Genomic DNA, 17450 nt, shown 5'->3' with positions numbered 1-17450 from the left:
CTAACACCTGGAGGAAACAAACAGCTGCTGTGGAAACAGAGCTGCAGCAGGACTGGAGTCAGCTACCCCCTAGTGGAGCAGACTGTTACTGCAGCACTCATCTGCCGTTCTGTGTGTGTGTGTGTGTGTGTGTGTGTGTGTGTGTGTGTGTGTGTGTGTGTGTGTGTGGCATCCTCCTCCTTCATGCCAGAGAAATATCAGCTGTTTCCTACATTGACTGATGTGCTTTTGAAACTTTGATCTTGTCTTCATGGTGTGGACTTTCTAAATGTCTGTGGTGAATACATGGAGATCTTGACAGAAGAGAAATCTACTAACAAGCAGAGACTTTATCTGGATTTTCTTTTTGCTTTATTGCTTCAATTCAACAGTTGATCATTGACTTGACATTGTTGTGCAGTATAGACTGATGGCATATTTCATGACTTATTGATTGACTATTGTCACATTGAGCCAACAAGCAGAGACTTTATCTGGATTGTCTTGTTGCTTTATTGCTTCAATTCAACACTTGATCATTGACTTGACATTGTTGTGCAATATAGACTGATGGCATATTTCATGACTTATTGATTGACTATTGTCACATTGAGCCAACAAGCAGAATCAAAAGACAAAATTCTCTCACAATATTTACATGCATTCATCTGATTGTTGACAAACGGATCAACAGCCAGAAGGTTGATCAGATGGATGAGTTGTTGAAAGGTCAAAGGTCAGGGTGGAAAGGTCCAGAGTGGAAACAGACCTCAGCTGTGTTTCCACAGTAATAAAGTTGTCATGTGGACTAATGACACATTATTAATCTGTGGGATGAATGGGCTGCAGAGGAAGAGAAACAACGTGGCACAAACAGCCAGCAGCCGTGGAGACAAACATCAGGTGGACAACAGTCACCAGGAGCACCAACCGGAAGTGGCGTCCAGGCCCCGCCCACCGTGTGATTGACAGCCGGAGACGCTGGGCAACAAACGTGAAGACAGATGAAGAATCAAAGGTGAGAATTCAGCTTAGAGTCTCTCTGACGACTTCATTCACACTTTCATCAACTCAGCTGAAGAATTTAAACCAACAATACGAAGTCCAACATGTAGTGGCTGAGTGAAGGAGGTCTGGACTCTGTGGAGGAGCTCCATGGTTCCAGAGACGCTGTAGAAGGACAGAAGACCTGCTCTGTGGTCCAGGTACACTCCCACTCTGGAGGATTGAGGACCTGAGACGTCAGTCCTGATGTTGTTGTGACGAAACACATATCCACCTGGGTAACAATATAAACGCCAGGATTTGTCATTGGATCCAAATAAACTTCCATTTGACCCTCCTGCTCTGCTGATGTTCCTGTAGGCCACTGCTACACCAACCCCCCCTCTCCACTCCACCTCCCAGTAACATCGTCCAGTCAGACCTTCTCTACTCAGGACCTGCTCCCTGTCAGTGAATCTGTCTGGATGATCACAATAAGACTGAACTTCCTCCATGAATGTCACTTTTCTGTTCTCCTCAGATAATAACAGATGTTTGTTCACTGTGTTTGGATCCAGAGTGATTTGAGGTGAACATCTGAGGAAGTCCTCTCTGCTCCTGGGTTCTGGTACCTTCAGTAGAACATCAACGTTGCTCACTGTCCATGAGATGTTTGTCTGAGTCTCCATCAGAACTTGTTGTATTTCATCTCTCAGCTTGGTCACAGCTGCTGCCACGTCCTCAAAGTATCTCAGAGGACGGATCTCCAGGCTGGAGGAGTCTGGAGACGCACTGAGTGCTGGCAGTGAGGAGAAGCTGTGGAGAAACTGGCTATGGTCCAGTGTGTGTGAGATCTTCTCCAGCTCAGCGTCTCTCCTCTTCAGCTCCATCATCTCCTGCTCCAGCTTCTTCTCAAGCTCTTTGACTCCACTCACTGCTGCCCCCTGTGTGGATCTGACCTGCTGCTGCACCTCAGAGCGTCTTTTCTCCAGCAGACGGATCATCTGGGTGAGGATCTTCTCACTGTCCTTCACTGCTTTATCAGCAGAGCCGTTGATGGACTCCACCTCCTTCTGAAGCACCTTCAGGTCTTCCTCTGTGTGCTGGATCTTCTGCTGGATCTTCTGCCTGGTCTCCTCCAGCTCTCTCTGCCTCTCAGTCCTCTCCGTTGCTGCTGCCACTGTGTCGTGACCTTTATGATCATCCACACAGCATAAACCACAGATGATCTTCTGATCAGTGCGGCAGAATATCTTCATCACCTCATCGTGACGAGGGCAGATGTTCTCCTGGAGCTGCTGGCTGGGTTCCACCAGCTTGTGTCTCTGTAAGGGAGGAACATCACGATGACGCTGGAGGTGAGAGTCACAGTAGGAGGCCCGACAGACCAGACAGGACTTGAGGGCCTTCAGTTTCCTCCCAGTGCAGACATCACAGGCCACATCTCCTGCTCCAGCATAGCAGTGATCAGCAGGAGCATCTTGGAGTCCAGTCTTCTCCAGGGTCTCCACTAGAGCTGCTAACATGGTGTTCTTCTCCAGGACAGGCCTTGGTGTGAAGGTCCTCCTACACTGAGGGCAGCTGTAGACTCTCCTCTCCTCCTCTGCATCCCAGTGGTGTTGGAGACACTTCCTGCAGTAGCTGTGTCCACAGGAAGTGGTCACTGGATCCTTGAGAAGATCCAGACAGAGGGAACAGGAGAAGGTTTCTGGGTCCAGCTGAGCTGCTGCCTGAGCCATTTCACCTCTGAGAGACACTCACTGACTGACTGGCTGACTGACTGGCTGACTGACTGACTGACTGACTGACTGGCTTTCATTTCCTGAGAAACGAAACCAGTTTGACTTGAGGGGGAGGAAACAACCAGTCAGGGCTGTAATTGGCTGCAGGGAGCACAGGGGGCGGGGATTCCAACCTCCTGACTCATTCCGGGAAGAGGAGTGTCGGGGTGTGTGTGTGTGTGTGTGTGTGTGTGTGTGTGTGTGTGTTCAGAATGCTCTGATGGCGTTACTGATATGGAGGATCGCTACCAAATCCATGGTCTTGTACTCTACTCACTCTACAATATGTACTGACACCACCACACTGATGCCAGTTTATGGCTGTTCACGCTAAACTGACTGCAACACGCCAGCAGCAAGGAGTCAAGTCAGCCATGTGGAAACATTTTCATGTGGGCGACAACAACAAAGCCAGATGCCAACTATGTTGAACAATCACTGTGTAGTGCCACATCTGGACCTAATGTTTTTCACCAGGACAATTGGAATTTATTGCAGCATGGCCTTCCGGTGAACCACGTTTGGAGGAACTAAAGGTGGTACCTGATTGGCTGTGATGTATATATACATATATATATATATATATATATATATATATATATATATATATATATATATATACATATATATATATATATATATATATATATGAACTTTTCTTTATTACAAAAGTGCAATGCAAAGTATCTGAACTTTAAATACAAAAAAAAATGTTAACCTGAGTAAATAGAATAGTTCAGGTCAAATCAAAAGAAAAAAATGCCACAATATATCATATGAAACATTTAAATGGTGGAAATAAAATAGTGGAAATAAATATTGTCAGATAGTCGGTGGTGCAGTGGTTAGCGCTGCCGCCTCACAGCAAGAAGGTCGTGGGTTTGATTCCGGGGCCTGGCCCTGGGACCTTTCTGTGTGGAGTTTGCATGTTCTCCCTGTGTCTGCATGGGTTCTCTCCGGGTTCTCCGGCTTCCTCCCACACTCCAAAAACATGCATGTGAGGTCAATTGAACGTTCTAAATTGTCCGTAGGTGTGCATGTGAGTGTGAATGGTTGTTTGTCTCTATGTGGCCCTGCGATGAACTGGCGACTTGTCCAGGGTGTCACCCTGCCTTCGCCCTAAGACAGCTGGGATAGGCTCCAGCAGACCCCCGTGACCCTGAATAGGAATAAGCGGGTATAGAAGATGAATGAATGAATGAAATATTGTCAGATGAAATAAAAAATGTATAGCTTTTCATACAAGCAATTTATTAGGATTATTATCATTAGGCTATTATTATTATTCTTTGACTGTCAGTCTGCCTGCCTTCATTGGATTCATCATGGCTTAATTGTTACCTTAGTTAGCTGTGTTAGCCCCTACAGCAGACCTGGGCAAAGTACGGCCCGCGGGCCACATCTGGCCCGCTTTGTGTCCCTTTCCAGCCCGCGTGAGGCAGTCATAAATTACGCGATCTGCCGGTCGATCGCGAAGGTAGTTTGCCTGCATCGCATGGAGAGACAGAGTCGCGAAGATACTTCCGCAGGTCCGCGGGACTTCGGCGCTATTTCCCACCATAACTCCTCTTCGTGTTGTCTGCACAAGCAAGTTTTTGGCAAGTTTGCAAACTGTAACCAAAAGTGTGACGTGACCAGTATCGCTTGTCGCGCGGTACGTGTTCAGGTGCAGGCTGAAGGCAGATGGGGCGGGGTCCTACAAGGGGGGTCTGCTGCTGCGGTGTCATGTCATTGCAAATTGCGCATTGTTGTCGTTGCTGTGGTGTACATTTTGGCAGCCCTAGGGGGCCCCCCTAGAGAAGGCTGCTGCTGTGCTTAGAGCATGAAATAAGAAAAGCACAGATTAATACAGAAAGTGTGAGAGTAGTTTTTTTTCATATTGAAAAAGCATATGACATGTTATGGAAAGAAGGGCTGCTAATGAAACTTTTTAAAATGGGGGTAAGAAGGAAGATGGAGCAATGGATAAAAAATGTTCTACAAGTTAGAAAGGTGAAAGATACATCTTGCGGATGCGCTGGGGCACATCATCAGTGATGTTGTATCCCGGGATCATCGGGGGTTTTGGGTATTTCAACATCAGACCCCCTCAGCCCAGGCGACCCGGCCAGGGTGATCAATCCCCGGCCTGCGTCCCAGCAGCGCTTGCCCACGTTTCTGCCCTCTTTATCCAAAGCCATCTTGTGGCTTTCTCTGCGGCTTCAGTTGCGGATCTGATTGCCTTCCGTTTCGCCTCCCTGACGAGTCCTAGCCGTGTGAACACTCTGCAGAGTGAACGCCCTGCGAAACCCCAGCAGCCCACCTTCAGAGGCTCACAGATTGTTTTCCAGCCTTTCCTCCTGCACTCTTCCACCAGCTCCTGGTACTTGGCACGCTTCCTCTCATTGGCCTCATCCATGCGTTCTTCCCATGGCACAGTGAGCTCCAGAATGATCAGCTGCTTGGTGATATCGGAGACAATGATCATATCTGGGCGAAGCCTGGTTGATGTTATCCTGGGAGGGAACTTCATCTGTCTGCCCAGGTCCACTTCCAGTTGCCAGTCGTTAGCGGAGGTGAGGAGGCCAGACTTTGTCTGTGGTGGTCTGTTGGGCTTCTCTCCAGCTCTGTGGAATGTTATGGCTTGTGGTCTGTGTTGGCCTTTGCTGGTGTTGATGGCGGAGGCGATGCTGTCAGCAACTGCCCGAAGCACCTGGTCGTGGCGCCAGCGATAGCGCCCGTCTCCAAGGGCTTTTGGGCAGCTGCTGAGTAGGTGTTCCAGGGAGCCCCGTCCTGAACAGCGGGGACAAGATGGTGTCTCCGTTTTGCCCCAGACGTGGAGGTTTGCTGGGCTTGGAAGGACATCATAAACAGCCTGGACTAAAAACCTGGTGCGATGGAAGTCTGCTTTCCAGATGTTGGACCAGGTGATTTTCCGTTGCAGAACATTCTCCCATTTAGTCCATGCTCCTTGTTGCACCATTCCCACCATCCTGCTGGCTTGTCCTTCCTCCACGCCTGCCCGCACTTCCTCCTGGATCAGATGTTGGCGCTCCTTGCCTTGGGCCTTATCAACCCTGGTCGACGGGAAGTAGCCAATGCCTGCATGCCCTGTCGCAATGGACCCCACCAGTTCTTTCTGCCTCAGTCGAGACTCAGCCACGACCAGGGCTTTGCCTGCACTCCATTTCCTGCCTGTTCGCAACTGGATACCAGCTGATGCCACCTTTGGATCTCTGGATTCTCTGTACTGCAATGCTTCCCGTGTTCTGGACACCATGAAAGATACAAGTTAGAGCAGGAAATGTGTACTCAGAAAGTGTTAGGCTGGAGAATGGAACGCCACAAGGGAGGATTGTGAGTCCATTATTATTCTCAGTCATGATTAATGAAGTATTTTCACAAGTGCAACAGGGGATGGGCTGTTCTTTGTTTGCAGATGATGGGCTACAAAAAATGCCAGAAGCTATTTTAAAAGTAGAGAAATGGGCCAATAGCTGGGCATTGAGATTTTCAGTTGATAAAAGCAAAGCAATGATTTTTACAAGGAAAAGAATTGGGAAGGAGGTTCAGTTCAAATGATATCATCAGGGTTTGGAGAAGGTGCAGCACTTTAAACTACTGGGGATATGGTTTGATGAAAGACACAGGTCACAGACAGGCCTTTTACACATTAGAGAACTATTTTATATGTGGAAAAGTGGCATAATATGGGACCTTTAAATATACGTTCTTTTCTGTCTGTTTTTCTTGCTGTTTCCAAGTGAACTGCATCACAATATATTGTAAACTGCATATTGTGATGTATATTCAGAGATAATCAACAGCGAGTCAATCCCTCACAATTCCGTGTTGTATGTACGAGGGGAACAAGAGGTGCAGGGAGACAGGCCAGAAGACTGTTAACATGTGTTTTATTGTCTTCTGCAGTAAATAAAAGATGGAAACATAGTCCCTGGGTCATCCCTGAGACCAGTCAACACACACAACCGTTAGATTGGGAAGGACTAGTTGAGGCATACCGACGAGTGTTCATTGCTAAAATGCGCAGAGACCTCCGCTCTGTCCAGGTTGAGCTCGATCAGCGACAGATTGTCCAGTGACTTGACGCCGCTGGTAAAATACATGGAGCTACTGACATCTGGTGGCAGGGAGAAAACATTACAATACAAAGTGCCATGATGTAAAATGTATTACAAAAATCTCCAACTTGCCGGTGAACTGGACAGAAATTAGGGGAAAGTCTCACTCAGCCTCTTTTGCATGTGTATATTAGAAATGTATAGGGTCTGGTGATTTTAATGTAACAGGTACAACCTGGCTATGAATGTGACAATGTTACTAGCAGGTGGATCCTATTTGTGGTGTGGTTAACAGTGTTTTTAACAGAAACACTGCCTCTGTATCCTTAATCCAGCCCTGCCACGAGGCCACAGCCCACTTTTGGCTCGCAACCCTCCAGTTGAGAAACACTGAGATAAGCACTGATCAGTGTTGGACAACCTAAACAGGAATAATATTTTCATTTCCAATTAATCGCAGAAATATGCAGCATTTTTTCCACTGCATTAGACTGTGAAATAATTTAACAGTGCATTCACACTCACTTTTTCCTCTCCAGCTGAACTACCCATTATGTGCACGATACTGCTGCAGTCTTTGTGTGTCCCTGGCAGGTGATGACCACGACACTGGGAGCCGGAGGAGGTGCCATCGCTTCATCTTTGCTGCCAGCTTTAGCCACAGATCATGTGCAATTTTGGACTCTTGCCCTCTCAAACAGCAGCTATACCACCCCACCACTTAACATTCAAGCCTATTTCAATTTTAGAATAGTAGATGTATAAGACATATCTATTCATATCTACGTGTTTATATTGATATACCTCATATACTTATGTGTATGTCTGTATTTTTATATTTGAATTATATATATATATATCACATTGTACACACACATATATATATATACATGTATGTATATATATATGCATATATATATAAAATATATATATATACAGCGCCTTGCAAAAGTATTCACCCCCCTTTGCTTTTATCTATTTTGTTCGATTTAAGCCTGTAATTTAAATGTTTTTCATCTGAATATTTCGTGAGATGGATCTGCATAAAGTAATCTAAGTTGGTGAGGTGAAATGAGAAAAAAATATATAAAAGAATAATTTAAAGAAATAAAACTGTGGAAATTGGCATGTGCATATATTCACCCCCTTTGCTATGAAGCCCCTTAAAAAGTGCTCGTGCAATCCATTACCTTCACAAGTCACAGAATTAGTTCAATGAAGTCCACTAGTGTTCAATCTAAGGCCCTGTTTGCACTTGGTCATTTCATGCGTTTTTTGCTGATCAGATTACGAAAAACGCATGAAATGACCAAGTGCAAACAGTCCAAATCCGTTTTGTCATCCGATTCCCGAGGTGGTTTTGGTGATAAAAACGCATTCGTCATATAATATATATATATATAAAGTTACAAACCAGAAGCGAAAACAAATCATTTTTGTTAGACTCGTTTATTAGCATGCTCATAAATTTCATTCCGGATTAGCGTATTTTGTCAGCGGAGCAGCGGTCGCAGTTTCCCACATATGTGATTAAATGTGCGACGTTGCATCCGAAAATTTGCCAGCCACTGTTGATCCGAAAATAAAGTCGTCACCACTCTGTCCCACCAGTCGTTACTCCTCGTTCGGATCCATACGAGCCGCAGTAGAATTAAAACGAGTGACTTGATATAGTGCGCAAACAGGAAGTTGATTCTTATTCGCTGTCATGTAAAACTCGCCGTGGTTTTGCGCTTTACTGCCCCCAGTCGTTAAAAACGGAAATGACGCATGTTGCATTTGCATAGGTTCGGGGGGGGGGGGGGGGGGGTGATGCGATCACAAATGGCACGCTCGAGACGCATGTTAATGGCTAAGTGCGAACAGATGCTGCGAGATCCGTTCTCGTGATCCAATCACGCAAAACAGTTACAAGTGACCAAGTGCAAACAGGGCCTAAGTGTCACATGATGTGTCAGTATAAACACACCTTCTCTGAGAGGCCCCAATGGGCTGCAACTCTACTTAGCAAGAAGAATCACATCATGAAGACCAAGGAGCTCTCCAAACAAGTCAGGGACAAAGTTATAGAGAGATACAAGTCAGGACTGGGTTTCAAAAAAATATCTACATCTTTGATGATCCCCCGGAGCACCATCAAATCTATAATCGCCAAATGGAAACAACACGGGACCACAACAAACCTGCCAAGACAGGGCCGACCACCAAAACTCACAGACAACAAAGAGGACATTGATCAGAGAGGCAACACAGAGATCAAAGGTAACCCTGAAGGAGCTGCAGAGTTCTACAGCAAACACTGGTGTGTCTGTCCATAGAACCACAATAAGCCGTACACTCCATAGAGCTGGGCTTTATGGAAGAGTGGCCAGTGAATACCTGTCAGTGTTAAAAATAATAAGAAGGCACGTTTTGAATTTGCTAAAAAGCATGTGGACAACCCCCTAAATGTATGGCGGAAGGTGATTTGGTCAGATGAGACTAAAATTGAACTTTTTGGCCACAAAGGTAAATGCTATGTCTGGCAGCAACCCAACACTTCCCATCACCCCAAGAACACTGTCCCCACAGTGAAACATGGCGGTGGCAGCATCATGCTATAAGGATGTTTTGCAGCAGCAGGGACGGGGAAATTGGTCCGCTTAGAGGGGAAGATGGATGGTGCTAAATACAGGGACATTCTGGAGAAAAAACTGTTTCAGTCCACCTGTGATTTGTGACTGGGACGGAGGTTCACTTTCCAGCAGGACAATGACCCGAAGCATACTGCTAAAGCTACGCATGAATGGTTTAAGGAGAAGAAGTTAAATGTGCTAGAATGGCCTAGTCAAAGCCCGGACCTCAATCCGATTGAAAATCTCTGGTTTGACTTGAAGACTGCCGTTCACAAGCGGAAACCATCCAACTTGGAGGAGCTGGAGAAGTTTTGCCATGAGGAATGGGCAAAAATCCCAGTTGAAAGATGTCGCAAGCTCATAGAGACCTATCAGAAGAGATTTACAGCAGTAATTGCTGCAAAAGGTGGCTCTAAAAAGTACTGACTTCAGGGGGGTGAATACATATGCACATGCCAATTTCCACTTTTTTATTTCTTTAAATTATTCTTTTTATATATTTTTTTCTCATTTCACTTCACCAACTTAGATTATTTTGTGCAGATCCATCTCACGAAATATTCAGATGAAAAACATTTAAATTACAGGCTGAAATCTAACAAAATAGATAAAAGCAAAGGGGGGGGGGTGAATACTTTTGCAAGGCGCTGTATATATATATATATATATATATATATATATATATATATATATATATGTATATATATATATATATATATATATATATACATATACATACATGTATATAGATAATAGTGACAGGCAGGTAGAATATATATAAAAGAACCTTCAATGATAATGACAGAGCTTTATTTATTGTTTTGTCATCATTAAGATAATACATATAATACATAAGCAGAATATGCACTGATGGAAGAAACAAGAGAATAAATCCCCACCTGTGGATTTCACACAGTAACAGCTGAGCACATGCAGTATTTTAACATGGCAAGTCAAAGTACTCAAAGTACTACGACCCTTCTGTCATTAATATCCAGCTGTTTTTCCCTCTGATGACGTCATACCTCACACCAAATGTCATTTTACATATCAGCTGATTAAAAACACTGATACACAAACGATGCAAAGCGCTGCACTGCTTCACTCAATGGACGCGTGAAGGCCAGGACAAAAGAGGGCGCCAGAGAGCAACAGTATGTGTCCGTGTAAAGTGAGAGTAGTGGAGCGTGTTTTCAGGAGCACAAGGAAGAAATGAAAGAAAGAAAGAAAGAAAGAAAGAAAGACAGAAGAGTGAAGGCAAAATGATTTGGTTTCCAGGAGAGGTAACTGTTTTTAAAAGTTTTTGAGCCCACACGAGCGTCTGAGGGGGATACTGTAGTGTCAGAGAATATTGCAGTATCATCCTGCCTTCTTAGTACTGAACCAAATGAATATGGTGGAAAATAGCAAGTGTCAAAAGAAGAGAAAGAATTGATGGGTGAGATTTCTGGGAGAGTTTTAGCTGTTAAAACCTGCTGGAAGATGATTGACGGGTGGTTTGTCTTTGCAAAATGTTCATGTCACTCTGATATGTTGGTGTAAAGTACTTTAGTAGACTGCAGAGTATATTCTACTTCAGATATCACAGTTGTATGTATTTATTTCATTTTTTTCATGGGTGGGGTCGGACAGGATGCGGTGGGCTCTGGATAGGCATCGGCTATCTGCAATGTGGCAGATGGCAGATAGCAGAGAGCCTTGATGTCTTTTTGATTCATATAGTTTGACTTCTCTTTGCTTTATATCGTTGCTGTTATGATTAAAATGTCCCCAATGTGGGATTAATAAAGGCTTCTATTGCGTTCTATTTTGTGTTCCTTGCTGTTCTATTCTATGGTTGGAGCGCCCTCTGCTGCATTGGAGGAAGAACTGCAGTAACAGCAGCGGTAAGAGAAACAGCAGCAGTATTAATATAATATTAATAATAATAAGTCAGAATTTAGAGGTCAAACAGCTCCACCTTGAGCGACAACAACAATAATAATAAATAATAATCAAAGTGATCAACTTTGATCACAGTTTGTCTCTTTTAAAAACTTTGAAACTTAGTGCACAAATGTAGCAAAAAGTTTTTAGAAAAAGAAATATTCCAGTAAAGTATGAATACCTGAAGAATCTAGTGAGGTCACTGAGTATTTGTACTTTGAGGTTGACCATCGTTCACTGGGAAACTCCATCAGCTTCAAAACATTTTGAAAAAAATGACAAAATCAAAACACAAACTGAGTTTCATCTGGATGCAGTGAGAGACTGTATGAGCGCCGCAAACACGGAGTTAATCCACATCATTAAATGAGTGGTGCAATAGTGACAGGCAGGTAGAATAACATGGTTGGAAGTGACAGGATGACTGTGGCCTCCTGATTGAACTGGACACAGGTGACTTCCTGTGGGGATCATCTCACTCATTGACCTTCATTGAAAAGTGAAAATGCTAATATGACAATAAGAAGTATCAACAATAACAATGTTATGATGCTGGGCGGGGGGTGGGAGTGGTCCCGAATCTGTTTCCAAAAAACAATAAAATCAACTTTGACTCATTAAAACATTATAAACACATTATCTGTGATTGCAAGTTTATTCTGAAAGTCTTTGTTAACTGATCTGAAGTCGATTTTCTTTTCAAGGTATCTGTTCTTTACTTGAGTATTTATTTTTTTGACGACTTTTTACTACGACTCCTTTCATTAACACTTTACTGCCACGCGAGGAAAAACAACAGGACTCAGTATGACGGAATTCCATGAAATGTTTCACGTCAAAACAAAACTTTCATGAAATAGCGTGAGTTTGATGTAAAAAGTGAAACTTTTACAAAATAACTTGATAGTTTTGTGTAAAATCGTGAACATTTTAATGTTAAAAGGTGAAACTTTCACTAAATAACATGATTATATTACAATGTATGTCAGACTATTCCCATAATATCAATGTGACCCAAGGGCAACGACCTTCTCATCAACCCTCAACCTTCCCCCAAAAACATCACTACACCTCCCATGATGCCTTGCACCAACGCTACACAACGCAGGCTGTTTGTATATTGAGACAGAACCTCTCAAAAACAGAGCAAATTTATTGACAAAACATTGTTTTTGAAGGTGAAACTTTGTCGACAGGTTTTCCTCCAGACACGGCTGCACAAGACGTATTAATGCAACACATTTTATATCAGCTGGTAATGACAGAACAACATCTGCAGCAAACATCTGATGTAGCATCTTCATCATGAGTCGGTTGAATCAGGAGGTCCCTGTCACATTTCTGACAGTCAAAGAAGCACAAAGATGAAAAAAATATCCAATAAGGATGAAGTTGATTTTTAAAACAATCTTCCCAACATGACCAATCGTGTGTTCTCACTAGTTTAAATAACAAAAATAGACAATTACAGTTTACAAATATCAATAACTAAGTTGATATCTGATTGTTTTTGAAGTCAATGATGAAGTTCAGAAAACCTCTGAGGGCTGAAAGATAAATGTTAAGTTTTGATGTGAGTTTGGTTTTTAATTTTTCTCAAAAAAATGGTTTATAAAAGCAAAAAACAAACAAAAAACAAACATTGTCATTTCTACATGATTGATTGAAGACATTTTTCCATCGTCCATAACTGGTTTCAAATCATTTTCAAACTCGATCAAAGAGTCAAATCCATCATGTTTATGCAATTCTTAATGTACTGGAGCTCGCGGGCCTAAATATTTTACATGTATGCACCTAAACAGTGGATCTAAGTGCCAATAAATCTTAATCTAAATCGAAATATACATCTGAATCTGAATCTGAATCTGATTCCAAAACAGAAAGAAATTCCTTCTCAAACATCACTGAAAAATCTCTCTCACACATCCTGATGTCAGCAGTTTTCTGATCTCCAGCCTGTCCAACACTGAAAAATGGGAAGAGTTTCTCAGTGAAAGTGTCTTCGTAAGTGCAGATGTGAGTCTGGTCCACAACGTCGTAGAAGGAAACCTTCCCCTGGCCAAAGTCCAGCTGGACTCTGAGTCTCTCCACACTCTTCTCCACCGTGACAGTGTCACCAAGACCATCAGTGTATTTTCCATTTCTATATGATAAACACCAGAGTCCATATTTTGGTGAGGCAGATCTCTCACCCTTCCTGTCAGCTGACTCTTTAGCGAGACCTATAGCCCACCGAGGATGATCTCCCACCTCCACCTCCCAGCTGTGTTCTCCTGAGCTGAAACCTTCAGAACCCACAACACTGGGATGTCTAGTGTGTCTCTCTGGATTATCAGGAAGCTGCTGAGGTGTTTCTTCACATCTCACACTGGTCAGGTCATCAGACAGGTGGAGCCAGAGGTTTGCAGTGTTTGGGTCCAGGATGACTGGACTGAAGTGGACCTGGTCCTTCATCTTCTGCCACACTGAAGGACAGGTTGCCCAGGTGTTTGGCCACGTTGATCAGTGCTCCTGGGAGCAGCTGTGGCAGCTGTGGCTCTGACTGGGAGCACTGGTCTCTGGCTCTGCTCTGAAGGCCTTTATAACTGTTGAGGAAGACCATGGTGTCCTTCTGCTGCAGCTCCTTCTCAACAGCAGTGATGGTGCTGGACAGAGAAGACATCTTCGATACTCAGTGTGCGGACCAAACCTACGCTATGTGTAAAGAAATATGCAAAGAGATGTCCGAATCAATCCTTCGCTGCATAAATGAACGATTTGATGCATTTGAAGCCAAGTTTCAAGCACTTGCAGCTTCACAGGCTGAACTTCAAACTCGAGTGACCAATCAAGAACAAGCGATGAGCGACCTTGACGTCTGCATGCTAAAATTGGAGGCTAAATGCACTGAGCTAACGAAACACAACGCTCAGCTCCAGACTAAAGTCCTTGACTTGGAAGCTCGCTCCCGGAGACACAATATTAAACTTGTGGGGATACCGGAGGATGAGGAGAAAGGTAGACCCACTGAATTTGTCTCCAAACTAATCCCTAAGTTGCTTGGTGATGAACATTTCCCGCATCCAGTTATGGTGGATCGGGCGCACCGATCCCTCCAGCCGAAGCCGGCTACCGGCACAAGACCGCGTACAATCCTGGCGCGCATCCATCACTTTCAGCAGAAGGAGTTAATTCTACGCCTTGGCAGACAACAGTCCATGGAATACAACGGAGGCAAAGTCCTTATCTTCCCGGACTATACCAGTGAGGTCATGGCTCAACGGCGAGCCTTCAAAAAAGTGCTACAGGCTCTACGCGACAAGGGATTAAAATACAGTTTACGGTACCCGGCCAAGCTTTACGTCTATCCGGGAGAAGATGAAGAGCCCAAGATTTTCGTGGACCCGGAGGAGGCGACTAAGTTCCTGAAGAAGGATAACGTACGGGAAGGAGATTGATCCGCACAGGCAAAACTTTTCTTTTTCTTTTATTATTATCATTATTATTTAACTCACGATTGTGCTAAGGGGATGTTACCATTTGTTCAAAACAGCTATGCTGCTTCCATTTTGAACTGCTGTCATACCCGCACATTTTGAGGTACTGTACTTTATTTATTTTTCTACGCGATGTCATTTGTTATTTTTGTTGACATTAGAATGTTGCAGAGAGGGGGCTAATGGTTTAGTCATTTGCCCAGTAGGTCCCGTTTTGATAATCATGCCTGCCATGCGCCAGGTTTGGGAAGGCGCAAGACGCGTGGGGAGAGGGGAGGGTGTGTGTAGTTATAGCATATTTTTCTTTTCTTTTCTTTTCTTTTCTTTTCTTTTCTTTCCTTTCTTTTCTCCTTGCACGGTCAGTGCTTTATTTTGAAATACTTGGTTATACGGGAAGCATGATATGGATGGGACAATATTTCTTAAGAAAGTTTATGGTTGATGAATAGAGTGGTGAAATTTGTAAGCTTTAATGTGAATGGGCTTAATGGACCAATAAAACGGAAGAGAGTTTTGATGTATTTGAAAAAACTCAAAATAGACATTGCTTTCGTACAGGAAACCCATTTAACACCCCTAGAACATAGAAAATTGAAGAGAGATTGGATAGGGCACGTAATATCATCATCTTTTAACTCTAAAGCCAGGGGAGTGGCCGTCCTAATAAATAAGAACACCCCTGTAACAATTGGAGAAACCATTGTTGATACATTAGGTAGATATGTTGTGGTGAATTGTCAGATTTATTCAGAACCCTGGACCCTCTTGAATTTTTATGCGCCTAATTATGATGATGAGTCATTTATTCAAAATATATTCTTGAAGGTCTCAGGTGGACATAAAAACATTCTAATAGGGGGAGACTTCAATTTCTGCCTGGATCCTCTTCTAGATAAGTCAGCTCTATCAGTAACCAAATCTAAAGCAGGTAAAACCACCATTAACTTCATGAAGGAATTAAACTTAACTGATATGTGGAGGCAGATGCATCCTCAGGCCCGAGACTACTCCTTCTACTCTGGTCGGCATAACTCTTACACTCGGATTGATCTTTTCTTGTTATCGACACACCTGACTCACAGAGCAATAGAATCTAAATATTTACCTAGAATATTGTCAGATCACTCTCCTTTGACACTGTCAATTTATATGCCTGAAAAAACTTCTAATGTCTATAGGTGGCGTCTCAACCCTACCCTCCTTCAAAAACCAGATTTTTGCAAATTCATAAGGGGACGGATTGAGTTATTTTGCGATACAAACTGTCCTTCTTCCCCCAACAGTTTCATATTATGGGACACACTTAAAGCATTTCTAAGGGGACAAATAATTTCCTATACCAAAGGTGTCAAAAAGAAATACATGGCAGAAATAGAGGAACTGGAAGCAGACATCTTAAAATTGGAAAAAGAGTTTCAACAATCAAAATCTAAAGCTTAGATATAATACACTGCATACTTTTAGAATTGAAAAAAATATCATGAGAAGCAAACAAAGATACTACGAACTGGGAGAAAAGGCACACAAAATTCTATCTTGGCAACTAAAAAAAGAGGAAAGCTCTAGGACAATTAATTCGATTCAGACTAAAACAGGTTTGCTATCATATAACCCTAAATAAATTAATGATACATTTAAACAGTACTATACGCAGTAATACACATCAGAACCTCCAGAAGATATGAATAGTGTTGATGAATTTTTGTCCATGATTCAGCTGCCCAAGCTCAGCAAGGAAGATCAAGATAGCCTTGATCGTCCTTTTATACAAACAGAAATTGAAAAAGCTCTTCGCTCATTACAAGCAAACAAATCACCAGGAGAAGATGGGTTCCCTCCAGAATTCTACAGGGAATTTAAGGATTTACTTCTCCCACTTCTTATTGATGTCATCAACTTAGCCTCAGAAACAGGAACACTTCCTGATTCTTTCTCTACAGCGATAATTACTGTCATTCATAAAAAAAAAATAAAGATCCATTGAATTGCTCCTCTTACCGGCCAATCTCATTGTTAAACACAGATTATAAATTGATTTCCAAAGCCCTGGCTAACAGGCTTAGTCAATACCTGCCTCAACTAATAAACCCGGACCAAAGTGGTTTTTATCTCAAAACGTTCCTCAGCTAATAATCTATGCAGCCTATTTAATATTATTAATTTAACAAAATCTGAAACAGAACCCAGTATAGCTGTGGCTTTAGATGCTGAGAAAGCCTTTGATAGGTTAGAATGGGCATATTTATTTAAAGTGCTTGCCAAATTTGAGTTTGGCCCACTATTTATTAAATGGATCCAAACTCTGTACCATAAACCCCAAGGTAAAATTAGCACCAATGGACAAATTTCGCCTGCATTCCCTCTAGGCAGATCAAGTAGACAGGGATGTCCTTTATCCCCAGCACTTTTTGTTTTAGCAATTGAACCCTTAGCTCAAACAATTACAAATGATCTTGATATAAAAGGTTTCCAGGTTGGTCAGATAACTCATAAAATTAATCTTTTGGCAGATGACATCATTTTGTACTTAAAAGATCCTGGTAACTCTCTCTCCAAACTGCAAACTGTTTTGAATATGTATGGTAATATTTCTGGTTACAAAGTCAATTTGGAAAAAAGTGAAAT

General features: G+C 42.9%; 2 protein-coding genes and 1 long non-coding RNA gene across 3 annotated transcripts; 1 reads left to right on the top strand and 2 right to left on the bottom strand.

Annotated features, from left to right (window-relative positions):
* Positions 1-468: 468 nt before the first annotated feature.
* LOC142892557 (tripartite motif-containing protein 16-like) lies at positions 469-2908 on the bottom strand. Its single transcript, XM_076032756.1, has one exon. The coding sequence runs from the start codon at positions 2700-2702 to the stop codon at positions 1035-1037; it is 1668 nt and encodes a 555-aa protein (XP_075888871.1). The 5' UTR covers positions 2703-2908; the 3' UTR covers positions 469-1034.
* Positions 2909-3497: 589 nt separating this feature from the next.
* LOC142892597 (uncharacterized) lies at positions 3498-4199 on the top strand. The gene is made up of 2 exons (XR_012927466.1): positions 3498-3573; positions 3958-4199. It is a non-coding gene; the product is annotated as an uncharacterized LOC142892597 (long non-coding RNA).
* Positions 4200-13087: 8888 nt separating this feature from the next.
* On the bottom strand, positions 13088-14009 carry LOC142892571 (zinc-binding protein A33-like). The gene has a single exon (XM_076032784.1). The coding sequence runs from the start codon at positions 13801-13803 to the stop codon at positions 13174-13176; it is 630 nt and encodes a 209-aa protein (XP_075888899.1). The 5' UTR covers positions 13804-14009; the 3' UTR covers positions 13088-13173.
* Positions 14010-17450: the final 3441 nt, after the last annotated feature.

This window comes from Nelusetta ayraudi, unplaced genomic scaffold, assembly GCF_046127955.1.
Source record: "Nelusetta ayraudi isolate G7.1 ecotype Tasmania unplaced genomic scaffold, CSIRO-AGI_Nayr_v1 ptg000037l, whole genome shotgun sequence".
Classification (NCBI taxonomy): domain Eukaryota; kingdom Metazoa; phylum Chordata; class Actinopteri; order Tetraodontiformes; family Monacanthidae; genus Nelusetta; species Nelusetta ayraudi.
Note: the sequence above shows the minus strand (reverse complement) of the source record. Positions and strands in the feature narration are given on the sequence as shown.

What these genes read in the sequence shown, in the direction of transcription:
- LOC142892557 (XM_076032756.1), bottom strand. Translation starts at nt 2,702, where the DNA reads ATGGCTCAGGCAGCAGCTCAGCTGGACCCAGAAACCTTCTCCTGTTCC.
- LOC142892571 (XM_076032784.1), bottom strand. Translation starts at nt 13,803, where the DNA reads ATGAAGGACCAGGTCCACTTCAGTCCAGTCATCCTGGACCCAAACACT.